Consider the following 26,602-nt stretch of genomic DNA (forward strand, 5'->3'; position numbering starts at 1 on the left):
CATACTGTGCAAAAGCAATAATCTTTCTGCATGTGGGGTACGCTTTTGTGTTGCAAAAGCGTACAGCAGGCAACTGCACACTTGAGTTGTCACATATTCGCGTGGAGTTATGATATTATGTAAAAATCCACGGGTGTTTTAGTCACAAACACTAATAAATAGACTGCTGAACTCTACGCAACTGTTTGGTTCATGCGTGTTTTTTTTGCTGAGACCCAGTTTCCCCCGTCCCTCAGGAAGCGGGTGTTGCCCTGTGCATGCCCTAACGAGCCCTGGCATTGCTGCCGCCATCCCAGCCTGATGAGAGTACAGTGAACGGCGGCTGACTGTCTGATCCGGCTGCGGCTCCCACAGGCGGCACCCTGGCACAGCAGCAGTCACTCACAGCAGCTCCACATCGGGACGTACTGGCCATGTGTCTGCTATAGGCCCGCCCCCCTCCGGCCGAAACACTCCCGCATCCCATGCACGGCTGCCGCTGGCCCGGCCTCTCGCTGTTGGATATCGGGCTCTCCTAGTCATGGATCTGCAGCTACTGGAGCATCGGGTGCGGGTAACCAGCATTGACAAGTCCGGCCTGTGGTTCTACACTCACCCGCTCGTCAAGTTGTTGTTCTTACGGAACCGCACCAGGTACCTGTCCGGAAAGGTCCCAGCTAGGGCAGCAGCGACTCTTCCCCATAGAGGCAGCTACCAGCCGCCACCTCCTGCCTATTCCTAGGGGTGCAAGTACTTTGGGCCATGCATACCCGGCCCCCCTGTACCTGGCAGGATATTATTCAGATAGCCCATAATGCTACTATATTGCTTATTGTAGTCATGTAGTGTTATGCCACGGTCTGGTGCCATGCTGGGGTCTGGTATCCGTGGGAAACCTGACTTGTTGGGCATATGTTGCCAGCTAGGTAAATAAAAGTTCATGGACAGATGGCCCTAATGGATTTAGCACATGGTTATCTAACGTCTGTTTTCAGTGTTAATGACAGTGTCACTGAATATTCCAGAAAATGCCACTTATGTGTTATCGCAAAACACTGTTCTAGTGGTTAATTGCGTCATATAATCACAACTCTGTGCAGCTGCTTAGTATTGTGGATTCCAGTGAGCAATCCTGATACCACATGTTATGTTTTTGAATGGACTATGTAAAAACCGGACCGGACTACACTCCGGACAGGACATCAAAATCTGCAGTCCGGAACTTCTAGGGTCCGGTCCGGGGGGTGTCTTGTCCGGGGGGGGGTCCCTGTGATAGCTATCACCAGGGACATGGGAGAGGGGAGATTACAGCCTCCCCGTGTGGTCCGAACCTTCCGGTTTTTGCTACATGCCCGGACCATACAGGGAGGCTTTATTCTACCCCTCCTCCTCTACCTGGTGACAGATGTCACAGCAGGGCCGGCCTTAGGCATAGGCACACTAGGCAATTGCCTAGGGCATTTGGAATTCCTAGGGGCATCAGCAGCTTCTGCTGATTAAAATGATATGCAGCATGCCTATATTCTGTGTGAGTGAGGCTGTATCTGCATATGAAATAGTGTATTCATGGAAATCACTGTAACATAGCATTCCGTATGCAGGTACAGCCACAGTCGCACACAAAATATAGGCATGCCGCATATCATTTTAATCATCGGAAGCTCCTTGTGTGTGCTAGTCATAACAATGCAAATAAGACGAATTTTCAGCAAAAAAGGCACCCAACGTTAGCAGAAGGGCCAGGAGCTGCATGGCCTATTGAGACAAGATGTATGAGGAAACATCTGAATCCAAGCAGAGGTCACAGTATTAGCGGCTGTGCGAGTGCGGTCTGCGGGTGGGTTGGTTGTGCAATAGTGTTTGGCATATGTGTAAGGGGCATTATGTGTGTCATGTATAAATGCATTAATAATGTGCGACATATGTGTAACAAGCATTATGTGTGTCATGTGTATAAGGGCATTAATAATGTGCGACATGTGTAATGGGCATTTTGTGTGTCATGTGTATAAGGGCATTAATAATGTGAAACATATGTGTAAGGGGCATTATGTGTGTCATGTGTATGAAGGGCATTAATAAAGGTTGGCATAATGTGTAAGGGGCATTACGGTTATAAGGACATAAATAATGTGTGTCATGTGTAAGGGGCATTACTGTGTGGTATTATCAGGGGTGCCGAGAGAAAGGGGTAGGGGGTACAAATTACCCAGGCCAAAGCCTGATGGGAGGGCCCAGTGGGGGCCCTGGGCCCCCTTCCCTTAAGTGACAGCAGCAGCTGCAGCTCTTCTCCTCTGCCCAGCACACACTGCTTTGTGCTGGGTTGCAGTGTGGCCATGGAGGTGGTTAAAATACAATATTTTCTCAGGATTTTTTTCTAAGGGTATAATTTGATGAGTAATGTATATAAGGTAAAGTGGTACTACAATGTGATGTAACATGAATAAGGGACACTCTCACATGATATAATGTGAATAAAGTTGCACTACTGTGTGGCATAATTTGAATTTGGGGTAAAATTGTGTGGCCATGCCCCTTCCCAGCAAGAACGCACCCCTATTTGGGCTGCGCACCAAATGTGTGCACTGTTTCTATTTAAAATATTGCAGGTAGGAGCACCAAAATGATGACTGCTATGATGAGGGTTGATGGTGCTGGGAAAGGGGAGCAGTGTCAGAGGCGGAACTAGTGGCGGTGCTAGGGGGCACCAGCCAAAATCTTGCCTAGGGCATCATTTAGGCTAGGGCCGGCTCTGTGTCACAGGCAGCCCCCCCGGACAGGACACCCCCCGGACCGGAGGCTACAAGCCCCAAAATGCAGGGTCCGGCGGTCCGGGGGTTTTGTCCTGGTCCGGTTTTCACCCATACCCGTTCTTGCCTGCTTCAATGGTTTGTGCTTTATAACTGTTCTATGCATGTATCCTAATCTAGTTTGCAGTTTTGAACTTGGGTTACCCTTCAGATGTTGCTCACACCCTGATCCTGTGGGGTAATTGTGTTTAAGCTCTGTACACACGGAGCGATTGGTCGCTCAGCAAGCAAATTGCTGAGTGGCCCATTTTCATCAGCAACCAGAGATGGTCGCTGATGAAAATGAGACCACTCTGCTGGGGGAAGCTGCTGATCGCAGGAGCATGCTCATGTGACCAGCAACCACTGCAGGGCTGGTCGCATATCCCCGATGATTTTGGCTGAAATAGCACCGTGTCTACGAGGCTTTAGATCAGTGGTTCTCAAACTTGGTCTTCGAGACCTTCAAAACATGCACTCTGTGGGGTCCCGAGGACCAAGTTTGAGAACCTGTGTGTTAAGGTGCCCAACTGCCCATACACGTTACAATTATTGTATACAATTTTGATAAGATAATATCTGCCCAAACTATCAGTTTTATTTGAATTATATTTTCCTTTTTTTCTGCTTCTGAGATGCACCCACGCTCCCTATATAAGCATCATTGACTGTTTGTTTCTTCTTGCCAGGTGCAAATTTTTTAGCTTGACGGAAACTCCTGAGGATTACACACTGATGCTGGATGAAGAAGGGTTTGAAGGTATACTTATGTTAGTATACAAAAATGGTTATATATATATATCTATCTATCTATCTATCTATCTATCTATCTATCTATCTATCTATCTATCTATCTATCTATATATATATATATATATATATATATATATATATATATCCACACAACATGGCACTGAAGCGGTTAAGTCATAAATTATACTCAAGTGAACATCAATGTTTTGGGGTTACACACACCCTGTCTTTAGGAGGAGGGGGTCTGTGTAACCCCAACATTTTCTTTGGGCACCCACACTGGATTTTTATCATTGTGCACAAGGGCACGCAGCTTTTCTGCTTTAACAGTGAGTGATGCACAGATAGGACAGCTGATATAGATAAAAATCTGTTAAATATCAAGAACATATAGTATGACATTTTCATAACAATAGATACCACAACATTTAAAAACTTTTTTTTTTCCCCACTTTGTACAGTGAGTTTTTATGAGCAGCTGCTGTAATTACATTTTATTTGATGTGGTAAAATTCTCTATGACAAATTTATTAAAATTGTATCGGCTACAGTGGCAAAATTTCAAAAAGCAACCTATGAGCTTCTCCCTACTATTTTATACAATATATTTGATACATTCTAACTCAAAGCTGATTGGTTGCTATTGGCAAATGCTCCATTGGTCCATTTGTCCACTCTTTTCACTGCTGGATTCATCAACCCCATGGAGAGAGCTCAAGTTCCATCCATTGAGCTCTAAGTGACACTTTTTCAAGCCTAGCCTGTAACATGGCAGTTAGGAGCTGCAGCTCCTATTTGCTTTTTTCACTTTTTCACTCCAAGCTTTAGTAAATTGCCCCCTATATTATTATTTGTAGGTTATTAATAACTGACTGCTTACTATTTTATATAAGAGCTGATTAAGTATTTAAATAAGTTTATGTGACAGCAGATGTCTTTATTTTTTATATGAATTTGGGTTGTTCCCTTTTTTCCCTGTGCATTGGTTTCCTTCTGTTGCGTATCAGCTGGATGACTATCCGTGGGTCATTTATTATGGTATATGAAGTTGGTATATACGGTTGGTGCAGGACATTGATATAATGTAGAGAGCTAGTATCATCCATCATCCAACTGTCATGTTACAGGCTGTATTTGAAAAATGAAAGGTTGGTTGGTACCTTATCCCTCTCCATTTTTCCCTTTTCAAGCTTAGTACATCTGGCCTAAAGCGACTTTCATGATTCATATGTGTAATTTGATTATACCTTTCAGAGGGTTAGATGGTATAGGAACTGCTTGTATGGCTGCATCTTCTCAGAGGTGTGTGTCATTAATTGTTTACCTAAGCTGTGCTGTAAATGTGAATCTCATGGTCACACACTGCACATGTATGATGTGTGGCTGAGGAAACTTGCATAGATAGATAAGCTGTCCCTGCATCTTCTTGCCATTGCTTAAGCAATCCTTAAACTGGAAAGTGTATGAGCTTGGTAGGACCATTTCCGCTGTTGGCGGAGTGGAAAGGAAATGTTGCCAGGAAGGAAGGTGGGACGCCCTGCTCTGCTATGATGGATGCAGTGAGCTAACTATTGCTCAGCTACCATATTCTATATTGACTTTATTTCAGGCACTGTAATTACAGCTGACTGTCTTCACTGCGACTTTGGACCGATTCTCTGTTCCCTCCAGGGTCAGTCTTTGTTTTCCCTGAAACATTTGCCCTGTGCAAGGGCACTAGGGCTGAGTGATTGTGTTTAATAATATATATGTTATATAATGTGTCCTCGTACAGCTAACCTCAGTAAGCCACGCAGTGGAACATGCCTGTTGTGAGTGAGCTGACAGATTCTGTGCAATTCAGCCAGCATCAGGCATTTTTTTTGCTGAAAATTGTTTTATTCACACCATGGTGCGACTAGGACACACCAGGAGACTGATGACTAATTTGATATGTGACACGTATGTCTGTGTGCAATTGATTAGGTATCAAGGAACAATGGAACTTGGAAAAAAGTCACAGCACTGGATCGTAGCACTTCAGATTCAGAGACTGAGCTGCACAGAGATATACTAGCTTACGACTGTGTATGCATGGTCACGCTGCTGGCACACCTCCTGATTCTCACTGGTTCTTCACTGCATAGAAACTGTCAGATACTGGGATCAATCCAGAACGACCAGAGATCAGAATAGCATTTGGGGCAATTCTGTTGTAGCAGAAAACAGATGCAGTCACCTTAGAGGCAAGATGTTATGGCTCAAAAGACTCTTTACCATTTACAGAAGATTTTTTTGGGATCCCACCTTGGGCTCAAGTTCAGAACATGGTACCCTCTGGACTGCTACTACTATCCATGTGGACATCTGTTGGGAATAATAAACTTTAGCGAGCATACACATTTTAATGTCCTGAACAAGCTTAACCCCTCTCCTGGCACTCCCGAGAATTTTCCGGGCTATGCTCCAGTACCCAGACGGGCAAATCCGGAAAATTCTCGGGATTGCTGCTGTCTGCGATGCTTAGCGCCGGGCAGCGCCACTGAGCTGAACTCAGCTTCAGCCGCTGCCCGTCCCCTCCTCCCCCCCCCCCCAGGCTGTGTGCGATGTGACCTTGTAACATCACAATGCACACAGCTGGGGAGCGGGTGCTATAGTGGTCAGCACAGCAGCGCTGCCCGGTCCTGGGAGACCCAGTGGATTTTTTTTTGGGGGGGGGGAGGGGGAGCGCTCTCCAAAAAAACCTGCCCTGTGGGGAGCTCTCCCTAAAAAAAGCCCCACCACTGAAGGGGTTAATGATCTGAAGCAGGTTAGGTATGCTAAGTCCATGTTCTGAACTTAAACCTCCATTTTAACACACAGTAACATAGCCAGTTAAGCTGCCCTGTGTTTAATCAAACTGTCTCACAAAATAAAAATAAATATAGCTTACATTTCAAAGGAACTGAACTGTCTTCTCCCAAACCGGTTTGCATTCATTAAACATAGTCTGATTTAGCATATAACTGTCACAAATACACAGCAAGTTTTTGAAAACAAGCTAATTATTTTCCCCAACGCACTGAATATTTTGGCTAGAGGCACAAAAACATGGGAGTAACTAGTGGGTGCAAGGGGTGTTATTGGTAAGGCTTATGAGGCCCTAGACCCAGCACATATTGTTTTCTACCAAGTTCCTAAAATTGTCTGGGCATAAAAGGGCGACCTATCAGTGATAATCTGTGTCCCCCTTCCATTTGAGATCCACACTGATAGCAACCATCTTCTACAGTCATGTTACATGCATACACATGTGCATCAGCTCACAGACCATATCTAAGTCAACACCACAAGGTCGACATGGGCACTGTCAACATGGACAAAAGGTCAACACCTGAAAATGTCGACCTGTCCATGAGGATGGTGAAGCATGAAATATAAAAATAAATGGAGAAAATTCTAAAAAACTTATTTTGACATTTTCATGGGTCAACCATTGACATTTCAACCTTTTTGTTGTCGACCTAGACATTGTCTGTCAGCCCTCCGGATACCATAACGGACATGCTTAGAAAGTCTGTTAGAAAAGTTCTTGTGTTTGTGGTTATATGCGTTCCCACAGGTTCTCAAAGTCGGTCCTCAGGACCCCACACAGCATGTTTTGCAGGTCTCCACATAAAATCACAGGTGAAACAGTTAGCTCCACCTGTGGATCTTGTGTCGGTCAGCAATGAGTGCGCCTGTCGAGTGACCTCGAAAATGTAAACTGTGTGGTGTCCTGAGGACCGAGTTTGAGAACCACTGTGCTATCCGCACATATGTTCCTCTCTGTGTCTCTGTTGCTTGGTCTGAGCTGGAGCATCTGGATGTGGCCAAACTAGACGATAAAGCTCATGAGTGGTCCGTGTGACATGTCTGATCGGCTTTTGTGGATTATATACCATGCATGGCTACATGTGCAGCAGTTTTTATAAATACCCGCTTTGTTTCTCCATTGCTGTTTGCTGTACATAGATTGCGGAAGTCACATTTTCCTCTCAATGCTGCATAATATAAACTATAAAAGATTTGGTTATACACCCTGTTAAGTTTTACTTCACATGAACACACTTGTCCTGCTTCTATTTAGCTATTAACTTTGGATTTGCTATAAATATTCCATCCTTCTAGGATACCAGGAACATCATGTTTTTCTACAAAGTACTCATGGTAGCTTCCTTACATGAAGGCCAACTGCCTGTCCTTGATAGTTTTGTTATTATTTCAATATTTCGCTTTTTAATGTTCATAAACAGCTGGTTGTTCTCGCTGCACTCTCTAGATCAGAGGTGGGCAATAAGCAGTCCTCCAGCTGTTGTAGAACTATACATCCCAGCATGCCCATGTGAACGTTTTAGGTTGGGCAAGTAGCTGGACTATGACCGGGCGTGCTGAGATATCAGTTCTACAACAGCTGGATTGTCCTCCCCTGCTCTAGAGCAACTCTAGTCTAGGAAAGTGTATATAATCAATTTCCATTATTGGATGCAGTTCCTCCTTCTAAGCAGTTTGTGGTACAGTACATACAAAGGGCCTGATTCAGACCTGTTCTCTAGGCTGCATATATTCATAGCCTACTGAACAGGCCCCGACAGAGTGGGTCTGAATCAGGCCCCAAGTGCCTCTTGCAAAATGTGTTCTATTTACTGGAGAGCCCTAGAGATTCTGTTGTAGAACTCTTGAGATATTTGTCTAAAGCCCAATTACATGAGATGTCCTTTTTGGCGCAGTCTTATCACAAAGACACTGAGTTTATTATGGTTACAGTGCTAAATGACAGTCCTGATTTCTTTCCTAAACCGTTAGCATACGGTTTCCAGATAGAAAATGCTGATATTATAACAGGAAATATGTGATAAACATTTTAAAGGTCTGGAACATAATTCTGTCATGTCATTTTATGTGTTCGACAGAGCTCCCACAGTCTGATTTCCTGCATGTGGCGGAGAACACGTGGAGGGTCCTTAATGTGTTATCCAATGGAGTACAGACTGGAGGTGTGACAAAGATTGCAAAGTCTGTGATTGCTCCCCTGGCCGAACATAATGTGTCTGTGCTGATGCTCTCCACCTACCAGACTGATTACATACTGGTAAGAGCCATCCCATTGTGCTGCATAGGGTAACTGGAAATGGCAGTCTAGGGCAATAGCCGCTTACTTCTTGGTGCTTCTGCATAACGTGCTACGGACAAATGCACATATTAAAGATCTCAATAAAGCTAAAAAGTCAATAATTTGCAGAGCCTGCTAATTCTGTAATGGATACAGATATGATTACCTGCTTCTTCTGCATTCAATAGCCCATCGCTGGTACATGGAGCTGCTGGGTGACTCCGCCCACCCTTCTGCAGCCGCTATGGGGACATGTAGCCCCCTTACCCCCCGCCTCCCACTGCCTGCGCTATCTCTTTCCGCTCACACCAGAAAATGCAGGGACTAGGCTGGTGTGAAAGGGGCCAACCCGGGAAAGTCCCTGCATTTTGTGGTGTGAAAGGGGTATAAGTAGTGATGCAAAATGTAATGAAGAATACACCCTTCTTTACAATCTGTTTTTAGTAAATTTGTGGCATATTATATCAGTGCAAAATATTCAGAAAGGGTTAAATAATCTGAATAAATGGTACCATACTTGTGCTTTAGGGTAAAACACTGTCTTGTTATCATATAAACAGTAAAAATACACTTCTACCCATTGTTTTTACAGCCTTAGTCTTCTACAAGGCTGATTGGACTGGATCTTGCAATGCATCAATTGCAGCCTTGTAGGTTCTACTTTTCTTCTCTTTTGGAATCTGGATTTGGGGTAGACAGTCGATTCATCAACCACTATTTGTCATATTGTATTAGGTTGATGTGGACAATAGGTAGACACATGAAAAAGCCAGCATGAGTTCTTCAATAAAAATGTTTTTACTTTTTTCATACTTAACTATCCATGTGGACTGAGATTGAGGATGGAAAAGTGTGCCAAACACAGCTGGAGCAGAGTCCTGGCCCAAAGCATTGCTGATAAACGCAGTACACTACTTGGGTGTCAGTGTGCTCTTATCTACAAATTGACACCAAAAATGAAAACTTGATTACTCCAACAGTTCCCATGCACTGCACTACTTGGCTGCCAAGCAGATAGCCTGCATCTTCTTCCGATGACACTCACTTCTGTAAGGGTTTACAGTGCAACCTGACCTGTGTATTGCAGGGAAGGGGTCCACCATGTCTATAGCAGGAGGAAGGGTAATGCAGGGAAGGGTGCACCTTGTGTATTGCAGGAAGAAGGGTAATGCAGGTGAGGGATGCACCTTGTGTATTGCAGGAAGAAGGGTAATGCAGGTGAGGGATGCACCTTGTGTATTGCAGGAAGAAGGGTAATGCAGGTGAGGGATGCACCTTGTGTATTGCAGGAAGAAGGGTAATGCAGGGAAGGTGTGTACCTTGTGTATTGTTAGACCAAGGGTTAATTCAGGGAAGAGGTGCACCCAGTCTATTGCAGGAAGAAGGGTAATGCAGGGAACAGGAGCACCTTGTGTATTGCTAGAAGTAGGTAATGCAGGAAAGGGGTGAACCATGTCTATTACAGGAAGCAGGGAAGGGCTACACCATAGAAACATAGAATTTGAAGGCAGAAAAGAAACACTTCGCCAATCTAGTCTGCCCCTTTTTTAAACATGTTACCTCAAACCATGTCTATTGCAGGAAGAAAGGTAGTGTAGGTGCACCTTGTGTATTGCTGGAAGGAGGTAATGCAGGGAAAGGGTGCACCTTGTGTATTGCAGGAAGAAGGGTAATGCAGGGGAGGGATGCACCTTGTGTATTGCAGGAAGAAGGGTAATGCAGGGAACAGGAGCACCTTGTGTATTGCTAGAAGTAGGTAATGCAGGAAAGGGGTGCACCATGTCTATTGCAGGAAGCAGGGTAATGCAGGGAAGGGGTGCACCATAGAAACCTAGAATTTGATGGCAGAAAAGAACCACTTCGCCAATCTAGTCTGCCCCTTTTTTAAACATGCAAGCAAAGGAGGGAAAGACTCTCTCTTTGTTTGGGGCATTCTTTGGTTGAGATTACAAGACTGTAATCTATATAAACATCGATAAGAGTATGTATTTAAGTATTGTCAGTAAGTTTGTACATAGTGACACAAGTTATTTGAAATGATGTAGATTGAGATGCCGTTCTTCAGAGAAAATTTCTGAAGTGTGGCCAGTGTCAATGGGATGGGGTAGGCTGGTATGGGTGCTAGTAACACGTGGGAGGATGGGGTGGATTAATCCAACCCAGAGTATGATTGTATTTAAAAATTAGCTTTTATTAGGTTTTAATTAAAATAAACACTAGACAAGAACGTTTTTTAGGCGCTCGCACACACACATATAACATATATAGAATCACACTGACTCCTTAATGCCCAGTGGGCATAAGATCCCCTAGTTCAGCAACACTTTTTTAAACATGTTACCTAAAACCATGTCTATTGCAGGAAGAAAGATACTGTAGGGAATGGGTGCATCTTGTGTATTGCTGGAAGTAGATAATGCAGGGAAGGGATGCACCTTGTGTTTTGCAGGAAGAACGGTAGTGCAGGGAAGGTGTGCACCATGTATATTGCAGGAAGAAGGTTAATGCAGGGAAGGAGTGCACCTTGTGTATTGCTGGAAGTAAGTAATGCAGGGAAGGGGTGCACCCACCTTGTGTATTGCAGGAAGAAGGTTAATGCAGGGAAGGGGTGCACCTTGTGTATTGCTGGAAGTAGGTAATGCAGGGAAGGGGTGCACCCACCTTGTGTATTGCTGGAAGTAGGTAATGCAGGGAAGGGGTGCACCCACCTTGTGTATTGCTGGAAGTAGTTAATGCAGGGAAAGGGTGCACCCACCTTGTGTATTGCTGGAAGTAGGTAATGCAGGGAAGGGGTGCACCCACCTTGTGTATTGCTGGAAGTAGGTAATGCAGGGAAGGGGTGCACCTTGTGTTTTGCAGGAAGAACGCTAGTGCAGGGAAGGTGTGCACCATGTATATTGCAGGAAGAAGGGTAATGCAGGTGAGGGGTGCACCTTGTGTATTGCTGGAAGTAGGTAATGCAGGGAAGGGGTGCACCCACCTTGTGTATTGCTGGAAGTAGGTAATGCAGGGAAGGGGTGCACCTTGTGTATTGCAGGAAGAACGGTAGGGCATGGAAAGGGTGCACCATGTATATTGCAGGAAGAAGGGTAATGCAGGGAAGGGGTGCACAGTGTGTATTGCTGGAAGAACGGTAGTGCAGGGAAGGGGTGCACCTTGTGTATTGCTGTAAGTAGGTAATGCAGGGAAGGGGTGCACCTTGTGTATTGCTGAAAGAACGGTAGTGCATGGAAAGGGTGCACCATGTATATTGCAGGAGGAAGGGTAATGCAGGGAAGGGGTGCACCATGTGTATTGCTGGAAGTAGGTAATGCAGGGAAGGGATGAACCATGTGTATTGCAGGAGGAAGGGTAATGCAGGGAAGGGGTGCACCTTGTGTATTGCTAAAAGTAGGTAACGCAGGGAAGGGGTGCACCTTGTGTATTGCTGGAAGTAGGTAATGCAGGGAAGGGGTGCATTTTGTGTATTGCTGGAAGAAGGGTAATGCAGGGAAGGGGGTGCAACTTGTGTATTTCTGGAAGTAGGTAATGCAGGGAAGGGGGTGCACCTTGTTTATTGCTGGAAAAAGTGTAATGCAGGGAAGGGATGCACCATTTCTGTTGCAGGGGGAAGGGTAATGCAGGGACGGGGTGCACCACGTCTTTTGCAGGAAGAAGGGTAATGCAGGAAAGGGGTGCACCTTGGCCCTTATTCTGGTTCCCTCGCAAAGGCAATTTTCTTGGACAAAATCTTGTGCACTGCAGTGGGACAGATGTAACATGTGCAGAGAGATTTAGATTTGGGTGTTATTTTGTTTTTGTGCAGGGAAAAGCTGGCATAGGGAAATGAGTTTGACCAACTCTCCAAGACCAGTAGTGATTTTTCAGACATGTGAACAGGTTAACATTTTTTTTTAATTGGTATTATTGGCATTATAATAATTATTTAATAATATTTGCTACACTAATTTTAATGGAAAAATTCCAGTAGCAGTAACTATTTTAACTCTGTCCAAAAAAAGCCAAAACAAAAGATTTCTTCAGTGTACCTCATTAACTACTTTCCTTACCCCGGCAGAGTGCAGTGTGTTCTTATTTTGCTATTTAGGAACGTGTGTGTGTGTTTGTTTTTTCTTCTATGGCCTATAAAACTGTCCTTCCTTTGAGCTAGTGGAGTATCATTTAATGAAGCAAGTTGAGGACCTGTGAGGCATCTATTTCTTAAACTAGGGACTTGTCGTCTTGCTCCGTTATGCATCGGGGTCTACCACTTCTCTTTCTACTTTGGTTAGAGTCTGTTTGTGCTGTTCTCTGAAGGGAGTAGTACACACCATTGTAGGAAATGTTCAGTTTCTTGGCAATATCTTGCATGGAATATCCTTCATTTCAAAGAACAAGAATAGACTGTTGAGTTTCACCTGAAAGTTCTCTTTTTCCGGCCATTTTGATAGTATAATTGAATCCACAAATGTGATGCTCCAGATCAGTGGTGTCAAACTCATGGCCCTCCAGCTGTTGTGGAACTACACGTCCCAGCATGCCCTGCCACAGATTTTATTTAATGGATTGCAAAAAATTTGGCAGGGCATGCTGGGACATGTAGTTCCACAACAGCTGGATGACCATGAGCTTGACACCACTGCTCCAGATACTCAATTATCGCAAAGGAAGGCCACTTGTATAACTTCTCTGCAACTCCTCCCTTTTTTTTCTTTTTAAATACTTGGTATATAAGATGGGTTAGCAGTTTCTTTATTGGTGCGGGGGGTGCAACAAAGGACAGCAGATTATAATTGCTATTCTGTAGGTCAATGTGGTTTGGTTTGGTGTAGGATTTTTCTTAATAAATTAAGCTTTATTTCAAATAAAAATCTGCTGTACACAAAGAGCACACACATTAGGTAAGCCTGTACTTGGGGATGCTCAAATGATAAATAAATTAACTTGTAGACACCAAAAAAATGAATAAAACACATTTGTTTTCGAAGTACAAATTTCAGTTCACCTAAAAAAGATGTCAACAGCAAAAGGGCGAACTTAACAAAAAAAAAAAACAACAACACATTTCTCCATTTTGGCATTGAATACACTTTTGGCGAACTGTGCTAAATTTCCCATTGAAAACCAAAAGCGAATAGCGACAACTATGAAACGGCGAATTGGCCGACATTCGCTGTTGGCTTTCGGCGAACAGTGAGCCTTGATTACGGCAAACATCATTTTCGATGAAATAATTCGCCAAAAATCAGCCCTGTTCGCCGAAAAAAATGGTGAATGAAGAGCATTGAATACTGCCCCAAATGTGATTATATTGCTATTAGCACCTGGATCTTCTTTGAGGATAGCATCGTATGTGTTGCCATGAATTCAGCAGATGTAAATGAACTAGTATGCTTGAGCAGTGGTTCCCAAACATTTTTGAATCACGACGCCCCTGCAGATCAGAATTTTTTCACAGCACCCTAGGGCAAAAGTTTCTCATTGATAAAATCAGAAAAAAATATTAAATTAAGTAAACTGTGTGTGTATATATATATATATATATATATATATCATTGCACGTATAACCTTGACAAAGGGGTGTCACATACCCCGAAACGTTGGAAGCTTATTTTGCTGAAAATATATTTTTTCAAAAAATCCCCAGAGTGCCGCTGTTGTTTCTTCACTATCCTGTACTTCTGTTCCTGAAGGCACCTGGGTTACCTGTACTGCTGGAGGAGTGCCAGGCCTACACCTCTACCTCTCTCTCTCTCTCTCTCTCTCTATATATATATATATATATATATATATATATATATATATATATATATATATATATATATCTATATATATATATATCTATATATATATATATATATATCATTCTTAGGGGGAAATTTACTAAAGGAAATTTGTAAAAAAATAGGTGTATTTGTATCCAGAAATACACTCATTTTTGACATTTACTATCCCGAAAATAAGGCAATTCGTATTGATGTGCTATCAATACGAATATGAATTGAAATATTTTCGGGATAGTAAATGTCAAAAATAAGTGTATTTCTGGATACAAATACACCTATTTTTTTACAAATTTCCTTTAGTAAATTTCCCCCTTAGTGTCAGTTCTGTGGTAATGGTCAGAATTCCCTTCTGTTTGCCTATTACATCAGTCATAAATAATTTTTCATGGACATGGACCATCAACCTAGGGCCGCAGGGCAGGGCAGGTACCCCAGGGTGCCTCAGCACACAGTTTGGGAACCACTTCGCTAGACAATTCGCTCAATGACTGACATTGGGCAGTATTCAATGCTCCCGATTCACCGTTTTTTTCCGGCGAATCGGGCTGTTTTCATTCCTTGTGGTGAATCTTTTTCACTGAAAATCTGATTCACCCTATTCAATGTTCACTGTTCGCCGAAATCGAACAGTGAATGCCGGCCAGTTCTCTGTTTCATGCTCGCTGCAATTCGCTGGTGTATTTCAATGGGGTTTTCACTGGGATTCGCCAAGAGTGTATTCAATGCTAGGATGGAGAACTGCTTTCAGCATGATTTTCACCATGATTCACCATTTTGCATTCAACGTCTTTTTAAGGTGAACTGGAATGTGTACTTTTAACATAAAGGTTTTTTTTTTTTGTGGTGTAAAAAAAAAATCTGTAATTTTCTTATGTGAAAGGGGTACTTGCAGCACATGAATATATATATATATATATATATATATATATATATATATATATATATATATATTTTTTTTTACACATGACATCAGCAGGGGGAGCCGCCCATTACATATTCACAGCACACTGGTCCCGCTCATTACATATGCACAAGCGGGACCAGCGCATCGGCTCCCTCCACCGCATCCCCTGCCAGCTCCCTACGGCAATCGCCAGAGGGGTTAAAAATCACCGCCAGGGGCAGCAAGCCCCTGAGGCGTTGAATAGGGGGAGAGGGAGGGCTGGCAGTGAATGCTCCTGTTTCAGATTCACTGCACAGGGTGAAAAATATCATTGAATACCTGCCATTGTAAGTGATGTACTTTCCCAGTGTCCCGGCCTAGCGATATTGTGTGTGTGCACACTGCACAATATCGTAAACGATATTGTCAGTGACATCACTCATACCCCATAGCTTCATGCCTCATTGATGATATAGTAAACATTGAGTATGCAACACAGATGATGGGGAGGGGGGGTTGTTTTGTTAATGATATGCGGGAGCGCGCATAGTTAACGATATTGAGCATACGCACTAAAGGAGTATTTAAAAGCGATCACTCAAAAGTGCCAAAATGAGTGATATCTATTAAAGTCAACTAGTGGGTATGCTTCATATCGTTATGTCACCTGTGCTCAAGTATGGATATCCTTAAATCCTTGATTGTTATGACAGTTTGAGACTCTCTTGGCTACAGCATGCTGATTTGTCCAAGATGTGCATTTAGCCGGCTCATTCATGTAACCCCCCCAGAAAACAACAAATTTACCTTTTTCTATTGTTGATTCTTTGTCTACAGATTAAAATGGCAACTATATTGCTCTGACAGTGCATTAATGTGTGCATGGCTGGGGTAGGATTGTGGTATCTGTATACTTCAAAGGATCCTAAGAAGCCAAAGTCACCTTTGATGTGGTGTGTAGCTTCAGCCTCAACTAATATTTAAGTCTGTTCATATTTCCAAACCAGAGTGAAGATCTGTCATGACCATCCCAACTTTTTTTTTTCTTCTTGGATGAACTCATTGGCATAGTTAAATTATTATCTTTAAAATATAATTATACACTTTGTAACTTTGGCACACTGTATTTCACTTATGAAAAGACCTGTCCAATCAAATTCATCACATTGGTTAAGCAGAATACTCTGCAACAACTCTTATTTGCTAGTTGAATAGGTAAACAGGGCCGCCAAGAGAAATCCTGGGCCCCAGTACAACAACTTCCTGGGGCCCCCACGGACGGAGATTCCCGCACACTCTGCGGACCCGGTGTTACGCCACTGCTTCCAAGGTGGATACACGTACAACAATTTACATGTAATGTCTATTACACATGTCACACACCCATTACATATTATACCACATGCCATAATGCTCATTACACGTTATGCCACACACTGTAATGCTCATTGCATATTAAGAAGTTAACATGCTCTACCAAGGGTTAACATGCTCTGCCAGGGGTTAACATTCTGTGCCAGGGATTAACCTGTCTGCCCTGATTTACATGCTCTGCCAGGGGTTAACATGCTCTGCCAGGGGTTACATGCTCCTTGCAAAGGATTTACACATACCCTCCAACATGGCCCATTTCATTAGGTACAAAATGCTCTGTTCCTGGACTTCCCTTCCAGTGGCAATTACAGATGTGAGCCTGCAGCACAGTCCAATATTCAAAAGGGGGGGTCACATATATGCTACCCCAAGCATCACTGTCCTGGACTCACTGGCAGTTGATGTGACTGCCCCTCTTTGAATTTTGGACTGTGCTGGAGTCCAACCTCTGTAACTACCACTGTCAGGGAAGTCCAGAAACAGAGCATTTTGTACCTAATGTAATGGGTCATGTTGGGGGTACTTGCCACCAAATAAAAAAAAACCTGTGTGTCCAGACCAGGGCCCCCCTGACAGGCCCGGGCCCGGGTAAATTGTACCTGCTCCCCCCCTCTCTCGGCACCCCTGTAAGGTAAATCGACTAAATCCGCATTTACTAACTAGTTGTTAAAAATCTGCTTACTTCCAAAAAGTAAGTTCCAGTTTAATTGTAGGAATGTTTTCTTTCCTGCTTTAACCCTTTGGGTACCAAGTGAATTTGACAAAATAGGTGTGAAAATTGGCAAGCAAGCATTTTTATTCATCATAATGACCTGTAATGTTTACCTTTTTATATAGGGAATATAATCCTTTTTTTACACAACATTTGCATTTGAATTTATGTAACAAATATGGATATGGATATGGAAATAACGGATATTTTGAACATCAATCACAGAGATGTTGTCACTTAAAGGGTTGAATACAAAGGAATAATGATTATCCTATAATTAACACTTGTATTCGATATGAACACTCCTATTCAAATACAAACCTAATAAAGGAGCAAAGCTGGTATAAGGCTTATGGAAATACAATATATACTTTGTTACTCTGTTTTATATTTGTTTGTGGTATTGGAGTATGTCCAATTGTGTGGGTGGTTCTTGCACTGTGTCACTAACAGAATGTATGAGGTGAGTGGTTCCACAGTAAGCGTGTTTACCATCATTTTGATTGGTACTTGTTTCCTAGCACGGCGCCCCCAATTTTGATCGCACTGCATCTTAAGCAATCGCATTGGATCGCATGCAATATAGCAGCATGCGATGCGATTTTTAATTGTACAAGCACCCTAATGGGTGCTTACAATGTTTAATGCACCCCCATTGCCAACGCCACCCCCACTATCAACGTCAACCCGAAGCGTGGCGAGTGCGGCAGTACGCATCCTCCGACCTTTTCATACCTCCACTATCCACGTCGGCGTGGAGTTGATTTTAGATAGTGTGGCGAGCACAGCGAGCCACCGAGCCCGAAGCGTGGCGAGCGCACACGGATTACTTTACATGTATTCCGCGTGCGCTCGCCACGCTTCGGGCTCGTATTCCGCGTCCCCTCGTGGGGCACGATGCGCTCGCCACGCTTCGGGCTCGGTGGCTCACTGCGCTCGCCACACTATCTAAATTCAGCTCCACGCCGACGTGGGTAGTGGGGGGTATGAAAAGGTTGGAGGACGCGTACCGCCGCCCCACGCGGGCTCGCTACGCTCGCCGCGCTTCGGGTTAGCGTTGATAGTGGGGGTGTTGTTGACAATGGAGTTGCATTTAACAATGTAAGCACCCATCAGGGTGCTTGTACAATTAAAAATCGCATCACATGCCATTTGCTGGCATGCAATGCTATGCGATATTTCATTGTACAAGCACTCCTGTTAATTTAACGTGAATATTGCATCGCGTGCCACTAAATACGGTATGCGATGGGCGCCGTGCTAGGAAACAAGTACCTTTTGATTTATACAACCCCATGTCCACAAAACACTATCAGCTGGACCATTTATTCTAGCATTAAATTACATGAGCTGTGGCACACTGCTACTGGCATATACTTTATATTGTGGCATTATGAGGGTAGAATACAATACATACATATGCATTCTGTGTTCAGCAGGAGGGGGTCTGCCAACACCGGGTAGAAGGCAGGTATGAGAATACCTAATGGCTGGAATGGAGAGTTAGGCGGAAATGTTCTAAGATACGTCTTCTATTTCACATGGGATGTTGCTATGGGCAACCAATCAAAATCTACTTATTCATTTAGCACCTTCTAGAAGATTGTAGAGTGTTTCTATTTGTTGTGTTCTATTAATTTGTGTAAAATGCTGCCACTAAAGCTTTATTATTTTATTTATTCCCTGGAAAAGCTTTCTGTGGATCCTGATTTAGCACTTAAGACAGCACTGATACTCCCCTCACTGAGCTATTTAGTCCATAATGTCACCATTCATTATGAGTAACGATAACAAATGGGCACCTCCTAATACAGAAAATCTTACAAAAAAAAAAAAGAACAATGTGAACCGAACAAAATATGTAATGAGTTGTCTCTGGACAAAAAAAAATATAAAGGATAAAGATACATTTGAACTAATATCTCATTGACCGCATCAAAATGACTATTGAGTAATTCCATGTCACATCATTCCGAAAAATTTAATTAAGGCACCCACTACAAAAGTGATGGAATTGTGGCTTCAAGATATAGGGTGGACATATTGGGGTACTTTTTTAGTGGGACCAGTGTTTTTAGGTTTGCAGATGGTTCCCTAAAATGACCCAAAGATAAGCATGTTTTTATGGACCAAAAATATAAAGAGAGCACTTATTTTGCTGGGGGAAAACTATGTAGTAGTATTAAGTGTACAAAGTTTCAGGGCAGTCTGAGTCGGTGGGTGACATGGATTGACCCTATTGTACATTTGCACTTTTTTTCCCAGTAATTGTATCGTTTACACTTGACTCGCTGTAATTTCCTTGTTTTCATTTTTATGGGCAATTAAACCATTGGATACCTGAAAATATTTCCATCTGATGTCTCAAGGATTATCTTGGTTCAGATAAGTTTCACATTGCTCTTTTTTTGGAAGATGGTCTCACTGGTTCTTCAGTTCCAGTAACGGTTTGGATCATCAGCAATTCCCTCAATGTTGCCAGCTTTCCCCCAAAACTACACAGTTCCTTGCAAGTCTTCACCTCTGGGACCAACTGAGGCGCACAGGCTCTGCATTTATTGGACGAGGAGACCTGCCAGCATTCAGTTTTATTCCTGCTAAGAACAGGGCACTTCCTGGAGCTATACTTGGGGTCTTCAGTGACCAGCAAGGTACAGGTAGGAGGGTCATGGTGCTGGATTTTGGACTATGAGAAATGAAAACTTGAGAGGGATGGACTCCTAGTTTAGGTTACTTGCATGTTTGATGTGACACTGTAAACTCTTGCACCTGACTCGTCTGGCATGCATAGAGGGAGAATAGAACCTGTGGCGAGCCAACGAGCCCGCAAGGGGCTTCTTTGCTCTCGCCCCGCTGTCGGAGTACCGGCAGCCTGGATTCCGACGTCTGTCTAATGACTGTTGGAATCCCGACTGTCTGACCCCCATACCACACCCCATTACTGGTATTTCACAAGCTAGACACTGACTACCTGATTAAATTACTCTGCAATGAATAGATTTCAGTATATGTATATAGGCATACTTTACTATTATTTTTTTATATTTTCAGATGGGGAGTGGACAGACAATTTACAACTAACATTGCACAAATTGCTTAATCGACCATCCCGAATTGATGTACTAATAATACCATGATATATATATTACAATATGCAGTACTTATCATATTTATGAAGTAACTTAAGTAATATGTTGTTTGTTGTTTACATAGTAACCAGCTGCGCTGTGTAGGGCTGTAGACATGGTGCGATTCTCTTGCTATTCGATCACGATTCGATCGAATCTCATTGTCAAGGCAAACGCATTTGATTTGGACTGTATACAACAGATCTGCTCTATATAGTTCTTTCTGTACAGTCTATTTTTCTATTTGATTTCGATGCAGTGGGGCCGCGCTTCGTGATAAATCGAATGCGATTGATTTAAGTTCCAATTCGGTTTTGCTTATATAAGCATAATTGATTAGAAAAAAAGAGTCTGTGACTTGCCATCTAGATCCTGATTCCTCCATTAGTCAGTGACTGACTGGCTTCCAGTCTCTCTGCTTCTGTCCTTCTGGCCCTTACTGCTAGATGCTGTCAGTGGTAGAATGCAGTGAGACTCTGGCAGTGTGGGCAGGTCCACAATGATCCTCTGGGAATGTTTTGAACAGTCAGGAAATCTTCATGGGGCTCCTTGAGACACACTGCGCCTTATGCCGGCACCTAGGTTGCCTTGTTTGATATCCACCCCTGGATTTAGCCTTTTTTTCTTTGCGGTAACAGTGTCAGGTAGGGAATGTCGCTAGTTAGTGTTTTAGGTTTAAATATTTTGCATCTGCAGTGTTAAAAAAATTAAATAAAGCTAGTCTGAAATAACACTGATGGGTTAGGTAGAGATGTTTTATGCGCCAGTTCAGTAAAGTTCATTTTACGTGATATGTTAACTTCAGAATAGGGACACTCCTTTTTATTTTATAGGTGCGGGATGATGATCTGCCGGTGGTTTTCAACACCCTTTTGGGTGAACTTAGAATCTATAGAGAGGAGAATGGAGATCTGGTCCCAATGAAACTGATAGAATCCTGCAATGGCTTGAAGACCAAGAGCTGTAAGTTACTTGCTGGAGGCCTCTGACTTCTATCATTATATTATCATTGTTACACTATAAAATATTCTGGATTTCCCAGAGGGACAAAAAATAGGATGTTCTCACCTCAAAAATGATCACATATTTATACAATTTGTTTGCTTTGTAGACAACTGTCACAGACTAGGTTAAAACAGAATTATGTACTAGTAGCATACATGAGATATTGTACAAAAAAAACTAACGGAATCTACCTTTCCAGTGTTGTCGCCCTTACCACAGTGCGCTCATTACATTAGGTACTGCTTTACTAATCATGCAACAATGAATCATTTTCCTCAGAATTCTTACTAATATTAACCTGATCTTATCCATGCGCTGCATTTTTTTAATTTTTTTATTTCCCCTAGAACTTACCCTTTAAATTTTTCTTTGCATTTTCAAATATGTTTAAGTATTAAGTTCCTATTCAAAGCAATAATGTATAATGTACTAATTAAGTTATAAAGAAGTTGAACGTTGCCACCTAGTAAAAACTTGGCCTGCAGGCTTGACGGTTTATGATTTCCTTAATAATTTACAGTACATCTGCCAAGCTATAAGTTGTAGATTCACTTCTGTTCAACCAAAAAGATTTAGGAATCTTTCAAAATAAATATGTAATGTTTAACTTTCTGTAGGATACCTGTGCCTCTCGTACAGAAGTGATCCAATGTGTAGTCTTTGTTGCAGATGATTAAAGAATAATGAAAACTATCTTACAGTAAAGGTGGCCATACACACGCAGATTTATCTGCAGATCTGTCTGGTTGGAACAAAAACCTGGTTATGGATGAGAGCAAATTACAGTTCACCATTTGCTTGGAGATGCTGGAAAACTGACCAACTGTCACTCATCCATAACCATGTTTTTGTTCCAACCAGCCAGATCTGAAGATAAATCTTACTAGTGTATGGGCACCTTTAGGCTGTGGGCTCAATTCAGTGATGGATTCTAGAGTGGGGCTGCATGCGGGTTCCCAATGATCAGTCCTCTGCAGTTGCGCATGGTCTGTTCTGCTATCTGCAGAAAGAGTCTTGTGTTGTCACCCGTAGTTCCCCTTTGAGTAGAAGGTGGAGGGAGGCCTGTGTTGGCCGGCTGCTCATGTCGCGATGTTGGTTCCCAGCTTGCAACATCGGTCGCAGTGCTGGGATCACAGCTACATGCAGGAGGTGTCTCTTCTACTGATGCCTCTCCTGCATGCCCCTCCTATAGATCGGATGGGAATTCAATGCTACCTGCAGGCATCATTGAATTTCCGTCCACCTCTAAATCAGGCCCCTAAATAGTACTTTTGTGCTATTGCCACAAGATGGAGCTACAGGCCTGCACATTACGTTCTTTGCAGCAGTTTGGTTACAGATGAAGAACAACAGCTGGTGCTGATTAACTTTTCCTTTTAATGTCTTAAAGAATTTGAATTGTTTCCTTAGCAACACTGTTGCTAATGTCATGTGAATCCTGTATAACCAGATACACACTGGCTACTGATCTTTAGTTTAGTGTGTGCTAGGGTATGTCATCTCTATCATATGTATATTTCTCAGTGTTCCTTAGCACATCTGTCACTGGTTTATTGTTTTTTTCTCATAGTTTTTGATCTCACACTGCATCCTGTGCAGAGTCCTGGGAACAGGTTCTGTATTCTGACCGTGGACCGTGACACGCTGCCATCCATATCAACCATTCTCTTAGACGTCCTCTTCTACTCCCATGCGTGAGTGTCTAAAAAAATCTGCTCCCTGCTCTGTCTGTCTTCAGCATTATTCTTTCTACTGTTCCAATTAGTGCCACTAGTCCTTAACAGGAGCCATATCGGCAAGGTACATCTTGTGATGTTGCTATATACATAGTGGCCATGTAAATTATGGACTCAATTGGTTTTTACACTTCAAACCTGCCTCCAGGCAACTGGGATGAACTTAATGCACCTGGTCTTATTGATCACTCACATGCATGTTACATTTTATAAGCCACACCTACTTCAGTCCTTCTTACCATAATACGTACAGCCCTCATATTTCTCTACACAATAGTTATTGTAAATAGCATATTTTACATTAATAACATAATGTCACACACCAACATATTACCATTCAGCATTCTGAAATATCTGTGTATTTATTACCAGTTATTTATTTAGTGTGCACACATTTCACAGCACTTTACAGAGAATATTTGAACATTCACATCAGTCCTATAGACCAGTAGTTCTCAAACTCGGTCCTCAGGACCCCACACAGTTCATGTTTTCCAGGTCATCGGACAGGTGCACTCATTACTGACTGACACATTTTAAAAGATCCACAGGTGGAGCTAATTATTTCACTTGATTCTGTGAGGAAACCTGCAAAAAATGCACAGTGTGGGGTCCTGAGGACCAACTTTGAGAACATGTGATATAGATATTATATTATATTGTCCTTGTGTGTGTGTGTGTATACCAATTCCCAACAGTGTTAAAAAAAGCATAAGAAAAGCATAAATGCTACTTTAATACAAAACATTGAAGAAAAAACCGAGGCCCTTTGGGTGACCATAGAAATGGGGGAGAAGGACATTATTCGTACTGGGGTCATCTATAGGCCACCAGGCCAGGGGCAGGATTTGGACAGGAGCCTATTGCTTGATGTCACTAAAATGGCTTTAAAGGGAGAATTCATAATCATGGGAGACTTTAATCTACCTGATGTGAATTGGGAGGAGTCTTTTGCTAGATCATCTACAAGTGGCAAATTTCTAAATTCCCTACAGGGAGCATCTCTCAAGCAATTGGAGAGGGAGCCTACTCGCAAAGACTCAATATTAGATTTAATACTCACAAATGGTGACAGGATATCAGACATATATGTGGGTGAGAACCTGGGATCCAGTGATCATCAAGCAGTATGGTTTAGTATCAAGGCAGGGTCCAACTCCAGTCACACAAAAACTAAGGTGTTGGATTTTAGGAAGGCTGACTTTGCAAAAATGGGGAGATGTTTAAGCGACTCATTAGCGGATTGGAGGAACTTGAAAGGAGTGCAGGAGAGGTGGAAAAAAATAAAAAGTGCAATACTAAAGGCAACGGACCTTTGTATCAAAAAGGTTAAGAAAAGTACCAGGAAAAGGAAGCCAGTGTGGTTTACTAAAGAGGTATCAACTAGTGTAAAAGCAAAAATGATGACCTTTAGGACATACAAGCGGACTCAAAATAATAAGGACAAAGAAGTGTATTTTGCCAGACGCAAAGAGGCTAAGAAAGTGATCAAGCATGCCAAGGCACAAGCTGCGGAGAAAATGGCTCTGTCAGTAGATAAAGGAAACAAAACTTTTTTTAAGTATATAAGTGAAATGAGAAAATCAAATGGAGGAATAATAAGACTGCAGACAGACAGTGTCAATTTGGTGGAGGGAGACAAGGCAATTTCAGATCATCTAAATAATTATATTTGCTCCATATTCACTATAGAAGTAGAAGGGAAGGGACCACAGTTAAGTTGCAAGGACATTCATAAAAATAAGGTAGATGGAAGTACATTTACTAGGGAGAAAGTACTAACAGAACTTTCAAGACTGAAATTGGATAAATCAATGGGGCCAAACGGAGTGCATCCAAGGATACTAAAATAACAAAAAGATGTGTTGGTAGCGCCATTAACAGATTTATACAACCAGTCACTAGATACAGGTGCAGTTTCAGAGGACTGGAGAAGAGCAAATGTAGATCCACTGCACAAAAGCGGAAGCAAAGAAGAAGCAAGTAACTACAGAGCCTTACATCAGTAGTAGGGAAATTAATGGAAACACTATTAAAAGAAAGAATAGTGGAATATCTTCGTTCCAGGTTGAACTAGACGGACGCAAGTGTTTTTTCAGCCTTACCTACTATGTAAAACTATGTAAACAACTTACAGGATCCAAAACAGCATGGTTTTACTGCAGGGAGATCATGCCAAACGAGTCTCATTGACTTTTTGACTCAGTGACCAAAATACTAGATGAAGGGGGGGCTGTAGATGTGGCATATCTAGACTTTAGTAAGGCATTTGACACTGTCCCACATCGCAGGCTACTAAATAAACTTGAAAGTGGGATTGGATTAGGTACTTGTGGAGTATCACGGCTCCCACGACCTGCATCGTATGCAGATCGTATGCTAAAAATCGCATCGCATGTGGCATACGATGTCATACGATGCGATGCGATCTTTTACCGATTTTTGACTATTTTACCTCAAAAATCGTATGCCATCGCATAACATCGTATGCCATATGTAGTGGCATACGATGTCATACGATGCGATACGATGTTTACCGATTTTTGAGCAAAAATGGTCAAAAATCGGTAAAACATCGTATAACATCGTATGCCATATGTAGTGGCATACGATGTCATACGATGCGATACGATGTTTTACCGATTTTTGAGCAAAAATGGAGAAAAATCGGTAAACATCGGATAACATCGTATGCCATATGTAGTGGCATACGATGTCATATGATGCGATACGATGTTTTACCGATTTTTGAACAAAAATGGTGAAAAATCAGTAAAACATCGCATGGCATTGTATGCCATCGATGCGATACGATGTTTTACCGATTTTTGAGCCATTTTAGCTCAAAAATCGTATGCGATCGCATCGGATGCCATACGATGGCATCCGATGCGATGCGATGGCACCCGATTTTGCACTGAAATGCATCAGAATGCATTGAAATGTGTATTAAAGTAGTGAAATGCCCCCAAATGCCATTTTTCATAGTGCACCACCCCCACTATCAACGTCAACCCGAAGCGTGGCGAGCGCAGCGAGCCCGCGAGGGGCGGCGGTACGCGTCCTATGACCTTTTCATACCCCCACTATACACGTCGGCGTGGAGTTGAGAATAGAATAGTGTGGCGAGCGCAGCGAGCCACCGAGCCCGAAGCGTGGCGAGCGCAGCGAGCCCCGCGAAGGGACGCGGATACCTTCACAGCTATACGCGTCTCCTCGCGGGCTTTACAGGTATCCGCGTCCCCTCGCGGGGCTCGCTGCGCTCGCCACGCTTCGGGCTCGGTGGCTCGCTGCGCTCGCCACACTATTCTATTCTCAACTCCACGCCGACGTGGATAGTGGGGGTATGAAAAGGTCGTAGGACGCGT

The 26,602-nt window shown here is 42.8% G+C and overlaps 1 protein-coding gene across 5 annotated transcripts in view; it reads left to right on the plus strand.

The window, feature by feature from the left end:
* The first annotated feature begins 203 nt into the window (after positions 1-203).
* The window catches only part of CASTOR1 (cytosolic arginine sensor for mTORC1 subunit 1), a 59,466-nt gene continuing 33,067 nt past the window's right edge, over positions 204-26,602 (plus strand). For 4 of the 5 annotated variants that reach the window (XR_014444110.1, XR_014444109.1, XR_014444111.1 and 1 more), the window contains exons 1-5: positions 204-633; positions 3,458-3,528; positions 8,432-8,610; positions 21,327-21,456; positions 23,069-23,192. Coding sequence is in view for 2 of the 5 variants with exons in the window: in XM_083145320.1 (XP_083001446.1) it covers positions 521-633; positions 3,458-3,528; positions 8,432-8,610; positions 21,327-21,456; positions 23,069-23,192 (617 nt within the window). In the remaining 3 variants the exon portion in view is untranslated. The remainder of the gene's footprint in view (positions 634-3,457; positions 3,529-8,431; positions 8,611-21,326; positions 21,457-23,068; positions 23,193-26,602) is intronic. The other variant, XM_083145321.1, reaches the window with a different exon arrangement.

This window comes from Crinia signifera, chromosome 1, assembly GCF_055691185.1.
Source record: "Crinia signifera chromosome 1, ASM5569118v1, whole genome shotgun sequence".
In the NCBI taxonomy this organism is placed as follows: Eukaryota; Metazoa; Chordata; class Amphibia; order Anura; family Myobatrachidae; genus Crinia; species Crinia signifera.